Source organism: Nicotiana sylvestris, chromosome 12 (assembly GCF_000393655.2).
Source record: "Nicotiana sylvestris chromosome 12, ASM39365v2, whole genome shotgun sequence".
NCBI lineage: Eukaryota > Viridiplantae > Streptophyta > Magnoliopsida > Solanales > Solanaceae > Nicotiana > Nicotiana sylvestris.
This window is the reverse complement of record NC_091068.1, coordinates 149,122,521-149,138,718: the sequence shown is the minus strand read 5'-3', so window position 1 is coordinate 149,138,718 and position 16,198 is coordinate 149,122,521. Positions and strand designations below refer to the sequence as shown.

At 37.3% G+C, this 16,198-nt stretch overlaps 3 protein-coding genes and 1 non-coding gene across 4 annotated transcripts; 3 read left to right on the top strand and 1 right to left on the bottom strand.

Moving 5' to 3' along the window:
• The first annotated feature begins 1,570 nt into the window (after positions 1-1,570).
• Positions 1,571-5,795, top strand: LOC104227638 (ammonium transporter 2). The gene is made up of 4 exons (XM_009779919.2): positions 1,571-2,270; positions 3,079-3,364; positions 3,885-3,988; positions 5,058-5,795. The coding sequence occupies exons 1-4, from the start codon at positions 1,629-1,631 to the stop codon at positions 5,493-5,495; spliced, it is 1,470 nt and encodes a 489-aa protein (XP_009778221.1). The 5' UTR covers positions 1,571-1,628; the 3' UTR covers positions 5,496-5,795.
• Positions 4,493-4,574, top strand: TRNAS-AGA (transfer RNA serine (anticodon AGA)). Its single transcript has one exon. It is a non-coding gene; the product is annotated as a tRNA-Ser (tRNA).
• An 88-nt stretch (positions 5,796-5,883) lies between the features above and the next one.
• On the bottom strand, positions 5,884-7,061 carry LOC104227640 (receptor like protein 27-like). Its single transcript, XM_009779921.2, has 2 exons — positions 6,671-7,061; positions 5,884-6,637 (listed from the first exon to the last, which is right to left on the bottom strand). Exons 1-2 carry the CDS (start codon positions 7,059-7,061, stop codon positions 5,976-5,978), a joined length of 1,053 nt encoding a protein of 350 aa, XP_009778223.2. The 3' UTR covers positions 5,884-5,975.
• A 3,311-nt stretch (positions 7,062-10,372) lies between these two features.
• On the top strand, positions 10,373-13,277 carry LOC138883923 (uncharacterized). Its single transcript, XM_070164642.1, has 7 exons — positions 10,373-10,841; positions 10,884-11,123; positions 11,172-11,300; positions 11,417-11,497; positions 11,703-11,957; positions 12,174-12,438; positions 12,680-13,277. The coding sequence occupies exons 1-7, from the start codon at positions 10,373-10,375 to the stop codon at positions 13,275-13,277; spliced, it is 2,037 nt and encodes a 678-aa protein (XP_070020743.1).
• Positions 13,278-16,198: the final 2,921 nt, after the last annotated feature.

The following is a 16,198-nucleotide window of genomic DNA, read 5'->3' as shown; positions in this document are numbered from 1 at the left end:
CAGCTACTTTTAGGTGTTTTGTTTAGTCTTATATTTGTGAAAATGAGTCGAGCACAATTATATACATGTCGTGCTTAGATACGCCTCTTATCTGATTATGTCGGCTCAAAATTTATAATTTACACTTAGATATAAAATAAAAGAGGACTAGGTACCTAATTCGGAGAAAATTAAATGCATATAGAAAGCAAAGTAAAACTGCAGAAGAAAACTTTTCAAACATATTGAGTACTATATATTCCACCAAAGTCACATACCACTTTTATTTTTCTTACGATAATAACTTTTTCTCTTTTCTATTATCTCGAAATAAAATATAATCGTATGACCTCATATTTTCCTTATCTCATGCTCTATTTTAATGATTATGTAATTAGAAAACAAGAGTTATAATATTTCAAAATGAGAAAAGTCTACGCAAGTCAGTATCAATTACTCAATTGTTGGCACAGGATAACTAGTTGGAATGTTCCCTATAAGACTAGTCAAAGCTATGTACAAAATTTGACTTCTCAAATTGAAGCTTCCTCATCACTTTCATTCACATTTTGCTTTCATTAAGTAGTCCAACTCCACACCTGTCTGCGTGGCAGTGAGGGTCCACGACTACTTCATCACTCTTTCTCACCAATTTCTAAACTTATTCTAGTTACTTATCTACCAATTTCCTCTATATATAATTTTACATACACTATTTATATTTGCAACCTAACTTGCTAAAACAAGTTGTTATTTTGTTGCAAGTTACCATATTGTATTGATGTGAAAAGGTATATGATGTCATAGGTTAACTTAATGAAAACAACAACAACAGATTCATTATAATCACACAAGTGAGATCTGAAAAAGGTAGTGTATATATAGATAGTGGTGTACGCAGACTTTTTTATAAGCGGTGTCACAATTTGAAGAAATGAACAAATAAATAACTTTTTGCAGTTGTAAGCGGTGTCATTTTCTATATTTATTCCTAATATTTTTATTTTTCTTGTACATAACTAATAAAAATTTTCGACGAAGCGGTATTTCATGATACCGCATAATATAAGGTGTATGCGCCTCTGTATGCAGATATTACCTTTACCTTGTAAAAATAGACATGATGCTTACAAATACACTCAAGGAAAATGAAAAGGTTAACTTAATCTGATGACAATATAAAAAATTTAAACACTATTATTGGCTTAAACTATATACTTTACTCTAATTTGCTCGTGGATCGAAAGACTACTTACTCTAGTTACTTGCCCTTCATTTTCCTATGTGCTAATGAACTAAAATTATATACATTAACAAACGTAACATATTTTATACCATGCGTGCAATTTAATCAAATATAACAAGTTTAATTATTATTATTTATTATTATTATTATTATTATTATTATTATTATTATTATGCTATTGTATCAAATTGATATAAAAAAATTAGTACTCTACACGTTATTGTAAAATAATTTGATTAACCTAATGATATAAAAAAACTTATGAACAACAAGTGTAAACTTGGTCAACTCTAGTTTCTCCACCTAACAACACGTTGAATACCATACTATATAAAACAGAAGAAAAGACATAAACAGCATCAATTTCATCAAGAATTATTTAGGCCTCTCTGAAACTAAAGCCATGTCCATACCAGGAGCTTATCAAACAGATTTACCTGCAGTACCTCCATGGCTAAACAAAGGCGACAACGCGTGGCAAATGACCGCCGCGACCCTCGTCGGCCTTCAAAGTATGCCCGGACTCGTCATCCTTTACGCTAGCATAGTCAAGAAAAAATGGGCAGTTAACTCAGCTTTCATGGCTCTTTACGCATTTGCAGCAGTTCTCATCTGTTGGGTTTTAGTTGGCTATCGTATCGCTTTTGGCGATAAGCTTTTACCCTTCTGGGCAAAAGGCGCTCCTGCTTTAGGCCAAAAGTACTTAATCGGACGTGCAAGAGTACCTGAGACAACACACTATTATAGCAATGGGAATATTGAATCTCCTATGCTTGAACCTTTTTATCCTATGGCTGCACATGTTTATTTTCATTTCACTTTTGCTGCAATTACCATGATTTTATTAGCTGGTTCTGTTCTTGGTCGTATGAATATTAAAGCTTGGATGGCTTTTGTTCCTCTTTGGCTTATTTTTTGTTATACGGTTGGAGCTTTTAGCCTTTGGGGTGGTGGTTTTCTTTATCATTGGGGCGTTATTGATTATTCTGGTGGCTATGTTATTCATCTCTCTGCTGGAATTTCTGGATTCACTGCTGCTTATTGGGTATTTTTCTGTCTTTTCTTTCCTTGATTCCTTCTATAAAACTCTGTTTTACCATGTTATTACACTTTCTTGAGAGAAACAGATCCAAAAGTTAAAGTCAATGTCGGAGTGATCGGTTTATTAGGAGCGGGAATGAATTTGAGGCGGCTTCAGAATTTAAATTTGATGAGTTTAACTTTAGTTCTACGACTAAACATATTACATTTTGATAATAATATGTTCAATTTTTCTTTTTTTGAAATTTTAGTGACTTTTTACATATATATCTCCGAAAATGCTTCAGATCAGCCTGTTGATCTCATGCTCCATCACCACTGGCATGATCTCTTATATGAGTACGCTTTTAAAAAAAATCGTATGTAAGTATACATGGTTCGAACTAAAAGTAATTGATTCTGTTCATCTCGAAATTGACTCCTCCCAGACCCCACAGTATGGGATAACACTGGATATGTTGTTGTTGTCGAAATTGACTCCTCATCTTAATCTTGTTTCCCATATATGTTCCTCCAACAATTATATATGTGAAAGAATAGAGTCATACACTTTTGAAGTTCCAAAATTTACCAATTAGTGTTATTGCTCTTTCTTGCCATTACTCTTTTTCATCCTTTTTCCAACCGAGGGTCTGTCGGAAATATCATCTCTGCCCTTTTAAGGTAAATGTAAGATTGCGTATATCTTATCCTTTCAAGACTCCACTGGTGAGAAATCACTGGATTTGTTGTTGTTGTTGTTTGTTTGTTATTGTTCTTTCTTAATCTTGTTTTAGTTATCTTACTCAAACGGTTGGATATATTGATCTCAGGTTGGGCCAAGATTGAAGAGTGATAGGGAAAGGTTTCCACCAAACAATGTGTTGCTTATGCTTGCAGGAGCAGGGCTACTTTGGATGGGTTGGTCAGGTTTCAATGGAGGAGCACCTAATGCTGCAAATGTAGCTGCTCCTTTGGCTGTGTTAAACACAAATATTTCAGCAGCTACTAGTCTTCTTGTTTGGACAACCCTTGATGTGTTTTACTTTGGCAAGCCATCAGTTATTGGAGCTGTTCAGGGAATGATGACCGGCCTCGCCTGTGTAACTCCTGGAGCAGGTAATTTCAATTCTTTATGATGCTAAAAAAAAAAAAGACGAGTTCAAGTTCTATATACTAACCGGAGTATTTAGCTCGTAAATACTAGTTAGGATACCCACGGACTTCTCCTTAAGCGGATAGTCTGTAGCAACCACGACATTAATTACTGGTCGTTGGGAATCCTCAAAACGGATGAAATCCCTTGTTTCCAAAACCTAAAAATCTCTTCGATGAATGCAGAAAGTATCTAACCCTAGCCATCTCTAGTCTAGTGAAATGCGTCCCTTTCAACACCCTTAGTAGTGCTTATATAGGTTTTAGGAGGAGAACTAGCTAATGGGTTAACAAGCTAATTAGCACCCCTTATGGATGGACCCGACCTAATAGCAATTTTCCAACACTAACAATATAAATGATATTTACACGCGATAAGATTAGGTAATTAAAGTTATATCTCTATGATTAGATTAATTGATATCATGATAAAAACGATAACTAAGCTATTATAATATGTTCTTATTATTGCTTGTTGATGTAGGAGTGGTGCAAGCTTGGGCAGCCATAGTAATGGGAATACTTTCAGGTAGCATTCCATGGTTTTCCATGATGATCCTCCACAAAAAGTCCACTTTTCTACAGAAGGTACTATATATTGTGCTTTAATATTCCATTCTAAAGACTTATCCTAGAAAAAAATAAATTAAAGACTTTAATATTCCATTCTAAAGACTTGTCCTTGAAAAAAATAAAATAAAGACTTGTCTTAGAGTTGGTAGTTGTATTCATATATGGTTGTTGAAATTGAAAAGTCTTTATGTCAAATTAAGTTGCTATCTAACCTTCCTCTGTTCCTACGACTCTTAACAAGTCATACTCGAATGAAGGAGAAAAGTAGGTCAGCACTAATTAAGTACTTCACGTGTGAACAGGGCGGAGCCAACCTTATAGCTACGAGTTCGACAAAATCTAATAACTTTTGCTTAAATTTTGTATTTGTGTTAAAAAAACTCATTGAATATGTATAAATACACTTTAGAACATAGTACGTAGAAAGGATTATGGTAAAAAAATACATAAAATAAATATCTTATCATATTTCCAATCAAATATGATAACATGAAGAAAATCTGCGTGTAGGTTCATCAAGTGGTCGTGCCGGAGTGGTTATCGGGCATGACTAGAAATCATGTGGGCTCTGCCCGCGCAGGTTCGAATCCTGCCGACCACGTTAATTATATTTTGTATCAGAAAAAAAGGGCGCGACTCTCAATTAGAGTTTCTGCTATATATTAGTCGATCCTATATAGATTAACCTTTTTACAGGTGTCATTTTTTACTTAAGGTGTGAACTGCTTAATGTCTAATTGCTCATAACCTTGTAGTCTTTCGGCGTGCAGACAAGAATCGGACCTTTTATCTGCAAATTGGTGGGAATCTGTCAAAGTAAATTTGCCTTTGTTAAAGGATACCATAATGTTGCAATTTTAATGTCTAGTTTCCGGATTAAAAAAAAGCATGATCACTCATATTAGCATTAGTTTCCTCCTTTTCGGCTGTGATCGTGTTAGATTTCATAGACATCAAATGTTGTATAACTAAGCGAGCATAGCTGACACCAAATCGTACAATTTCCAATTAATTAATGTCGCAAATATTTGATTGGAAATATGATAAACTCAATGTTGATAACTTTGTTGTTGTATAATAACAGGTGGATGATACATTGGCTGTGTTTCACACACACGCTGTAGCAGGACTTTTAGGCGGTTTATTAACTGGTCTTCTAGCAGAACCAAGTCTTTGTAGTATTATTCTTCCAGTAAGTAACACAAGGGGTGCATTTTATGGTGGAAGTGGTGGAATGCTTTTCCTTAAGCAAATAGTTGCAGCTCTCTTTATCATTGGTTGGAACATAGTTGCAACGACAATAATACTACTCGCGATAAGGTTGTTTATCCCGTTAAGAATGTCAGATGAGCAGCTAATGATTGGGGATGACGCGGTACATGGAGAAGAAGCCTATGCTCTTTGGGGCGATGGCGAGAAATATGATCCCACAAGACATGGTTGGCATGGCTCAGATACTCCACAAGAAACAATACCAACTGGTTTTGTCAATGGAGCGCGAGGAGTAACAATTAATTTATAACATGTTACATCAATTCTCAAACCACTCTTCCCAAAACTGACCATAGTCGTTAAGTTCATAGATTTCCGCATTGGCATTTCATTTGGCGACCCGAGACACATATATCTATTGGTTTACACATTACAGGATTAGATTTGTACATTTTATAAGGTGCGTGTGGAAATTAGTGGAATTTTAGAGAAGGCGTCTGGTTGTGACTTGTGAGTGAAAAGTGAGTGCAAGATATCCTGTAAATATCCTTGAAATCCCTCAGTGTGTACACTTCCTTTTTATAGGATATTTCATGATTTGTTCTGTAAATTTTTTGTCTTAGGGTGTGCTTGGTACGAAGAAAAATATTTTCCAGAAAATGTTTTCCAACTTTCCCATGTTTGGTTGGCTTAATTATTTTGGAAAACATTTTCCTCATGAGTTCATTTTCCAATTTTGGAAAGCAGCTAGCCAGCAAAATCAAAATAAAGTAAAAGAGCTAGTTTGTTTTTAATCCTGCCACTCTTTTTTGTGCTGACCAAAAATTCTGAAAATAAGTCTATCAATGAATTCATTATATCTTCGGCTATGCAAAAGAAGCCAGATTATGATGCTAAAACTCACAGAAGATCCCAAGGCAAAACTTATAATATACTTCCCATCAATTTCATGTTCAGAATGGTTGTTAGGTTGTAACAATCCATTAACGTTGGTATCACCACTGCATGTTTTCTTTAAAGGAAAATCGCACAACCCCGTGTTCCCATCAAAGGAATCTACCGAGAACATATGAAATTGATTGCCTCTTGGAATCCTACCAGAAAGTTGATTAAAAGATATGTTCAAGAATGAAAGGAATGTGAGACCTACAAGCTCGTCCGAAATCTTCCCACTTAACTGGTTGACTGAAAGATCTAAGGATTCAAGCTGATTCAACTTTCCCAGGGCCTTTGGTATTCTTCCTGTCAATGCATTATGTGATAAATTAAGAAGATATAACAATTTGAGATCGCCCACTACTTCAGGTATCTCCCCTTGAAAGTTGTTGCAAGAGAAATCAATCGATGTAAAAGCTTCAAGAATATTCACAATCTCCATCTCCCGACCTTTGAGAACTACAACCATTCTAGCTTGATAATATATGTTTAAATCTTCAACATTCAAGTACTGGTGCTTGGGCTTTGGATTGCTACTCTACATCATGCCTTCCCAGTTTGAGAAGTATTGTGGTATCAGAGCTCCTTTGAAATTATTGAAAGAAATATCTACAATTTGAAGTCTTGGCCACGTTTGATTAGCTATTGGAAACTGGAGATTCCCATGGAACTTATTCGACCTTAAACCTAAGACATGCAAACTAGGTAATTTTGCCAACATGTATGGGAGTGTATCTCGAATCTTGTTCTTTCCAACGTCCAAAACCTTTAAAAATGTACATCTTTCCAAGGATGTCAGAACTTTTCTTTCTAAAATATTGCTGCTGAAGTCTAAAACTTGTAAACTGCAACTCAGCGGAAATGTATCAGGAATACTTCCACTTAGATTGTTTTTACCTAGATTTAGTACTTTGAAAGAATCAACTTTTGGAATCGACATGGAGGCATTTTGTTGTTTAAGGAGTTGTTTGACATATCGAGGAGTAAAAGCTGATTCTCGACTGTACACCTTGGTATTTCCCTTGAATATTGTTGACTGTCTAATTCTGACATCCTCGATTGGTTTTTAAGATCAGGAAACTTCGCAACTTGCATGAGCCCAATCTAAGTACTCTCAATTGGGGAAAGGGAAAGTGTAGCACTCCTCAAATTTATAAAAGTTTCAAGATACACTAATTATAGAACCAAATTATTATTATTACTATTATTTTTATCTTGCCTATAGTGAAATATATATATATATATATATATATATATATATATATATATATATATATATATATATATATATATATATATACACTTAAATAATTAGATATACAATTAGGAAAATATTAATAATTTTAATTATTAAAAGTGAATATCATTAATTACTAGTTTAAAAAAGAAGAAGGGAAAAAGGGCCTAAAGCCCATGTTGGGAAACAAAAGGCTTAAAGCCTTAAGCAAAACAGAACTTGGTTCTGTTTAGTCACGTAGAGGCAAAAAGGCTTAAAACCTTTGGAAAAGAACGAGAGGTCTAGGAGCAAGAACAAAGCAACGTATCAGTCATTGAGAGCTATTCCGCATGACCTTCTTTAGGCAACGACTGAGGTAATTCTTTTTACGGAATTGTAAGCTATAACATCATTATATACTAGAATCTAACACCCTAATAAGGTAAATTCATAGGTAAGTTTTACAAAACCTCAAGAACACCCATCAAATACGAGTTAAGTTTTTGGTGTTAATAGATAAATTCTTCATTTTTATTGAATTGCTATGATGGGTTAAGGTTGTTAGAGGCAATAAAGGATTGTTAGAACAAGACCTCACCCCAAAACATAGAAATTTAGAAGTTGAACCTAAAGTTCTTAGAGTTGACAAAAGATTAATGCTTTTGGGAAGTTGGATACTTATTGTGACTTATCATTGTAGTATTTGATCATTGAGTTGATTACAAGAATCAGAACTTACATTGTTGCTTGAAAGGAGAAATTGAGGGGAACTGATACAACCCTTTACTAAAGTGGTTTAACTCACAAAAGCACGCACACAAGGTGTTTGATGAATTGCATAAAAGAGTTAATATATATTTAATTAGAGTAGTAAGTACCTATTAGCTTAGAATTATTTTCTAGTTAAAGTTTAGATGATTATATGGATATATGTGCATAAATTCCAGATTTTTGTGTTATTCTTATATGCCATTTTCATGTTGAAAATTCATGAAGGATCAAGAACCTTTATAAATAATTTGAATGTTTATTTCATTCTTATGTCATGCCTTATATTTAAGGATACCGGTATGCGTATGTATAAAAGATTTAGACTTGCATAATCACAAGAAGAAGTTTTAGAAATAAAAGATTTTTGGGAGTATCCTTTATTCTGAGAAGGGGTCATCGTCCAGACCTAGGGTCCTGACCAAGGCGTTGACTTCCTGAAACTACTTGTGCCAAAGTTGGGAGCACACGAGCCGAGGGTATCGTTGCTGAGAATTTACTTAGCCATGCTAAGGTATGAGACATGAGTGTTGAGAACCATGAAGTGAGTGGCACCTCGTGGATTGGGCCTATTCGATCAGATTGGGATCGAACCCATGCAGATCACATGGTGACTGAGACAGAATTAAGTCAAGATAGTTGGAATTCCCAAAGTATAAAGTGAAGTATTTTTTTTTATAAGAAAGAAAAAGAAAAAATTTCTTTTAGAATATTCATAAACTACTATTATGCAATTATTTAGAATTATTCTTATAAACTTTATGTTTTACATGCATTTAGAACCTTTGCTCATAATGTATATGTTATTAAAGTTCCGCCCCCTGTTGTTGAGACTCACTGAGTATAATGGATGATACTGACGTTCTCTTTTGAGAACCTACGTTGGTATGTGGTACAACGTAGGAACCGGATTTGCAGGCGAGCAAACTATGAGTTAGGACTTCCTTCTCTTCCAGTGCTATTGGTAAGCTCCGCTTTTGTTCGTGGAGTATTCCTTAGACTCATCTTTATTTAGTTATTTCTTTGTTACTTAGAGAACTAGCCAGAAAATCTCATGTCCTGAGCAGTGCGTCAGTTTATCAGTAGAGGCTTCATGGACATAGTCGTTGGGTTAAGATTCAAATATTTTTGAAAATAACTTAGCAGTATTTCATTGGTTATTATGAATAAAGTTTTGGAGTTGATTTATTTAAATGTTTAAATTAATCAAAAGTATTTGATTAGAGTATTGCCTTGTTGCATATAAAGTTTGGAGTTATAATAGATTTGATAAGCAGAGATGGTTCGCTCGGTCATGTTTAATGATCGAGTGCCGGTCCCGACTTGTTCAGGAAATGGGTCGTGACAAACTTGGTATCAGAGCCTCAAGTTTATGGAGTCCTAGGGGTTTATGAAGCCGTGTTAGTAGAGTCTTGTTTATGTGTATGAAGCGCGCCATACTTATAAATAGGAGGCTACAAGCATTTAGGAAAAGTTTTTTTTTTTGATACTTTAGATAGTGCAGTAGAGTCTACCTCTAAGAAATTATCTAATTTATTCATTTCTCCAAAACTCGCAGAAATGACTCGTACTCGCAACTCTGACACCGACACTCAGGATGTTGCTCAAGAAACTATCGCTACTATTGTGGCTCAAGATAGAACTAAGAAGGCTTCGACTCAGAAAAGGAGGGAAAAATCCACAAAGGGAGTCCAAGTACCCCAGGTTGAACAAGAAAAAGGGGTGGAGCATGATGATCCAGTACCTCAGGATCCAGTACCGCCCCCAACAACAGCTCCAGCTCAGGCAACTATATTTCCCGAGGTGGGTCAGATGTTTAATGCTGTCAATAGTGATATGGAGATGTTTAAAGCCATTATGGCCAACCAGAACGAGAGAACAGATGAGATTCCACCTCAATCAAATAGACAGAACAATTCTGAGTCCTCAAGAGTGAATGAATTTTTGAAGTTGAGTCCTCCAGTGTTCCATGGTTCTATAGTTGATGAAGATCCGATGTTGTGGCTAGAGGGTGTCAAGAAAGCCCTCTGAATGATGAAAGCATTTGATGATGAAGCTGTGGAGCTAGATGCTTACCAGCTTAGAGATGTGGTCGGCGCTTGGTTTGAGATGTAGGAAAAGGAAAGAGATGAAGATGATGGTCCGCCTACTTGGGAAGAATTTGAAGAGGCATTCATGCTAACTTTATCCCAGAAGAGGATAGGGAAGTTAAGGCTACAGAGTTCGAACATCTCAAGCAAGGGAATAAAAGTGTGCAAGAGTACTACATGGAATTCATAAGGTTAGCTAAGCATGCTCCTCACATGGTTAAGACTGAAAAAGCAAAGATTCGCAGGTTTGTTGGCGGTTTAGTTTACCACATTAAGGATACGACATCAGCTGTAGCAGTAGGGATGAAAGCCTTCTCCTCTATTGTGGGATTTGCCAAGCACTTAGAAAAAGACAAACAACTAAGGAGAGAAGAAAAAGAGCATAACAAGAAAGCCCAGACAACGGGCAGGTTTAATGGTACATCCAGCAGAGGTGGAAGGGATTCCTCTAATAAGGAGTCATTAGCACCAGATCAGTCCAGTCATCAGTCAGGTGGTGGGTCTTCTTTCAGACGTACTCAGAGTTATGGAAATCAGTCTCGCCAGAATCAGAATTTTAGGACATCATCCTCATATAGCCAGAGTCATGCTGAGCAACATTCACACCAGCAAGGTCTTTGTGGAACATGTAAGCAGCAACATTCAGGTTAGTGTAAGTTCGGGTTTCATGGTTGCTACCATTGTGGAGACATTGGTCATATAAAGGCCAACTGCCCAAAGTTGCGACGTAATTTCAGTGGTGGATTAACTCGTCCTTCTAGTTCCTCAGCTACTGCAGTTGTACCACCTCAGGCTCGTGGTTCTCATAATCAGACTGGGCATGGAGCAGGCAGAGGTGCAGACCGAGTTACTCAGGGAGAGGGACAACCCCATTTGTTTGCTACACTTGATCGTCAGAGTGCAGAGGCATCTGCAGAAGTTATTACAGGTATACTTTTAGTCTGCTCATATAATGTTTATGCCATAATGGATCCAGGTTCAACGTTTTCATATGTGACTCCATACTTTGCAATTAACCTCGGACTAGAACTTGAACAACTTAGTGAGCCATTCCTAGTATCTACTCCTGTTGGCGAGTCAGTGAAAGTCACCAGAGTCTATAGAGGTTGTATAGTTTCAATCCAAGGTCGCAACGCCAAAGCCGATCTCATAGAATTAGAAATGGTGGATTTGATATGATCATGGGTATGGATTGTTTGTCTTCCTGCTATGCCATGTTAGATTGTCATGCCATGATAGTCAGGTTCCAATTTCCAAATGAAGAAGTCTTAGAGTGGAAGGGTAGTTCCGCATCGCTTGTAGGTAAGTTTATTTCTTACCTTAAGGCATAACGAATAATCGGTAAGGGGTATCTCGCCTATTTGGCTCACATTATTAATCCAGAATCAGAACCACCAGCTCTTTAGTCAGTGCCAGTTGTTAGAGAATTTCCAGAAGTTTTCCCATATGACCTTCCCGGACTTCCTCCCGAAAGAATCATAGACTTTGGGCATTGATCTTATGCCAGACACTCAGCCTATATCTATACCTCCTTATAGGATGGCTCCAGTAGAACTTAATGAGTTGAGAGAACAATTAAAAGACCTTCTTGACAAGGGCTTCATCAGACCGAGTGTTTTACCATGGGGTGCCCCGGTCCTGTTTGTCAAGAAGAAATATGGGTCTTTTAGAATGTGTGTCGACTATCAGCAGTTAAATAAAGTTACCATTAAGAACAAGTACCCACTGCCAAGAATTGATGATTTATTTGATCAACTTCAGGGTGCAAAGTACTTTTCAAAAATAGACTTGAGATCGGGGTACCATTAGTTGAGAATCAGAAAAGAGGATATATCTAAAACAGCCTTTAGAACTCGCTACGGGCACTATGAATTTCTAGTGATGTCCTTCGGGTTGACAAATGCTCCAGCTGCATTCATGGACCTCATAAACGGAGTTTTCAAGCCATTCCTAGATACCTTTATTATTGTGTTTATAGATGATATTTTGGTGTACTCTAAGAGCAAGGAAGATCATGCAAAACACCTCAGAATAGCCTTGCAGGCCTTGAAGGAGAATGAGCTTTATGCCAAGTTTTCAAAATGTGAGTTCTGGTTGCAGTCAGTGGCATTCTTAGGCCACGTGGTATCTAGTGAAGGAATAATAGTAGACCCTCAAAAGATAGAAGCAGTCAAGAACTGGCCTAGGCCGACAACGCCAACCGAAATCAGGAGTTTCTTGGGGTTAGCTGGCTACTATAGAAGGTTTGTGGAGGGGTTTCCTCATTTGCAGCTCCATTAACTAAGTTGACTTAGAAAGCAGTTAAGTTTTAATGGTCAAACGTTGTGAGTAGAGTTTTCAAGAGTTAAAGAAGAGGTTGACCACTGCACCTGTGTTAACCTTGCCGACAGGTTTGGGTGGGTTCACAGTGTATTGTGATGCCTCCAGAGTGGGCCTTGGTTGTGTTCTTATGCAAACTGGAAAAGTTATTGCTTATGCTTCCAGGCAGTTAAAGAATCATGAAAAGAACTACCCCACACACGACTTGGTGCTTGCAGCAGTGGTGTTTGCATTAAAAATATGGCGACACTACCTTTATGGCGAGCATTCTGAAGTGTTTACAGATCACAAAAGCCTCCAGTACATTTTCAAGCAAAAAGAACTAAATTTGAGACAGAAAATGTGGCTCGAGCTATTGAAAGATTATGACATCAATATCCTTTATCACCCGGGCAAAGCTAATGTGGTAGCAGATGCACTTAGTAGGAAGTCAATGGGTGTCTTGGCCCATCTTGCAGTACAAAGGCGATCTTTGGGTCGAGAAATTCAAAAACTAGCAAATGATGGAATTAGTTTGGATATGACCGAAGAAGGAGATATAACTGCTTATGCCTTATCACAATCCTCCCTTGTTGCACATGTTAAGGCTAAGCAAGACGAAGATACATACTTAGTGAAATTAAAAGAAGGAGTCAGAAGCAAAGAAATCACTGCTTTCACTCTAGGAAGTGATGGAGTTTTGAAGTTGAATGATCGGTTATGTGTGCCTGATGTAGATGGTCTTAGGAAGGCCATAATGAAGGAAGCTCACAGTTTGAGGTAATCTATCCACCCAGGTGCTACCAAAATGTATCTAGATTTGAAAGAGTTGTATTGGTAGATAAGAAACAAGTAGTAGATCATGTGGCTAAATGTTTAAATTGCCAGCAAGTCAAAGCCGAGCATTAGCGGACATAGAGATACCACAGTGGAAGTGGGAGATGATTAATATGGATTTCGTAGTAGGTCTACCTCGCACATACCGTAAACATGATTCAATTTGGGTTATTGTAGACCGACTGACAAAGTCCGCACATTTCCTACCAGTAAGGACGACAGATTCCGCAGAGAAGTATGCACAGTTGTACATCAAAGAAATAGTCCGATTGCATGGTACTCCAGTTTCAATCATATCTGACAGAGGCCTTCAGTTCACGGCGCATTTTTGGCAGGCATTTCAGAAAAGATTAGGTACCAAGGTCAATTTAAGCACCGCTTTTCATCCACAGACCGATGTCCAGGCAGAAAGGACCATTCAGACTCTCGAAGATATGCTGCGTGCGTGTGTTATAGATTTTGGAGGTAATTGGGATGTCACTTGCCACTTATATAATTTGCTTACAATAACAACTATCAGGCCAACATTAGTATGGCTCCTCATGAAGCGTTGTATGAGAGGAGATGTAGGTCTCCAGTAGATTGGTTTGAACCAGCAGAGGTGCCGTTGATTGGTCTGGAGTTTGTTTGTGAGGCCTTGGAGAAAGTTCAGCTAATTAGAGAAAGACTTAAAGCGGCTCAGAGACATCAAAAGTCTTATTCTGACAAGATGCATCGTGAGTTAGAGTTCATGGTTGGTGATAAGGTGTTTTTGAAAGTTTCACCAATGAAAGGAGTTATGAGGTTTGGTAAGAAAGGGAAACTTAGCCCCAGATTTGTCGAACCTTATGAAATTCTAGAAAAGAAAGGAAACGTGGCTTACAAGCTAGCGCTACCCGCTAAGTTGTCCTCTATTCATCCTGTTTTTCATGTGTCAATGCTTAGAAAGTACATTCATGATGAGTCGCATATAATACCTGCCGATACCATAGAAATTAAAAGGTTTGACTTATGAAGAGGTACCTATAAAAAATCTCGATAGACAAGTAAGAAAGTTGAGAACAAAAGATATAGCATCAGTAAAAGTTTTGTGGAGTAATCATGATTCAAAAGAAGCTACGTGGGAGGTCGAGGAAGATGTGAGGAAGAAGTATCCTTATTTATTTGAGTAACAAGGTATGTGAACCTAGGTTTGGCTTGACATTTATATTTCATTTATTAAATACAAGTTAGCAAGTATTTATGTCCTTCCTAGATTATATTTAGTTGTTGTAGTGATTTAGTTTATGCTAGAATATATTTAATTCATTAAAGTGATTTACTTTTGCTAAAGTGTTGTGCTTTAGATTCTTGTTAGTTATTATGGTACCTCCTTGTCGGAATGTGAGTAATTAATTTATGAGCTATGTATGGTGCCTATGAATGACCTGTTATGGTATATTTGGTTGTTGTTGTGTGAGCATATGATTTTTGCTCTCACGACAATTACTCCAAAAGAAATTGAAAAATAAAACAAATTTTCTTGGTAAGTAATTTTTCGGTGTGGCATTTCAGATAGTTATTTGTAGTTTTGTCTGTGATTGTTTAAACACAAAAATAATATGTTGCATGAATTTAGGATTTTATTCTGCTATTAGGAATTAATTAAATCATATTTGGAATGAAAATCACAAAAAATATTATTTTTTGGTAATTTTGTCATTTTTATCGTTTAATGGCTGGTTTTGTTTAATTAATATATGATATTGTGTGTTAATTATTGCTAAAAATCAATTAATGTCTGTGTGATATAGTTTTAATTTTATAATTTATTTTTAGGATTTTTTGTAAATTCGGAATTTAAACTAGGAAAAAGGAAAAGAACAAAAAATAGAAAAGGAATTTGAACTGGGCCATTCCCTTTTGGGCCAAAATAAGGTCCAAACGAGACCTATACCCGGTCCAAACCATCAGCTCTCAAAGACGCCTCAGACGATGTCGTTTCGAGACCGGCGAATCTCGACCGTTCATCCATCCTCATCCAACGGTCCACGATCTCACCCCATAACTCGACCTGCTTACCCGGGTCGACCTAGCCCCTCATTAAAACCAAACAACCCTGTTTCTACACCAAACGACCCCGTCTCGTCCTTCACCAATTAATCCGATCCGTTGAGATCATTTGATCCGACGTCTCAAATTAATTGTCGCATTTAATATACCCAAAATCCCCAAACCCCTTTTACCCGTTTCATTCCCAAACACCACCCCCCCTTCGTCTCTGAAAGAGGCGAACCAAACAGCCTCGGAACCCTAGCGTCGCCTTTCCACCCCCTCACCCTAGACCCGTCGGCAACAATGCCGGTGACCACCAAAATAACACCCCTGAGCCATCTCCCCGTCCACAACACGAATCCATGACCCTTGTACCTCGAATCATTCCCCACCGTCTCGAATCTTCGTTTAAAGATTCGATCAGAACCCTGAAACCACCCCAATCCGCCCCTAATTAACACCACACCACCACTAGGTTTCCCTCATCCCTAAACCATCAATTGATTCCCTCGGATCCCATTGGAGAATCTTCGATCAAAATCTCCCATCCAAGCCCTAGCTGTCCCCTTAACCCCAGACTAACACCCAATAATACCTTTACTTCCTCGTCCTTAATCCCTAACCAGATCGGCTCGAACATGAGCAAAACCCGCCGAATGATGGATCTAGGGTTTCAACGTTTCAAGGCACGTCAAAGCTTTAAGGTCGATTGGTTTCTATTCAGTATTGTAGGCCTATTTCTCATGAAATAGACGTATAATACTGACTAGGACTCAAGTTTGAAAGAACATACTGTTAAAATCCGAGGAAAGAACGGTAAGTTTCTCCTTAATTTCCTTTGTTTCCTTCTTAGTT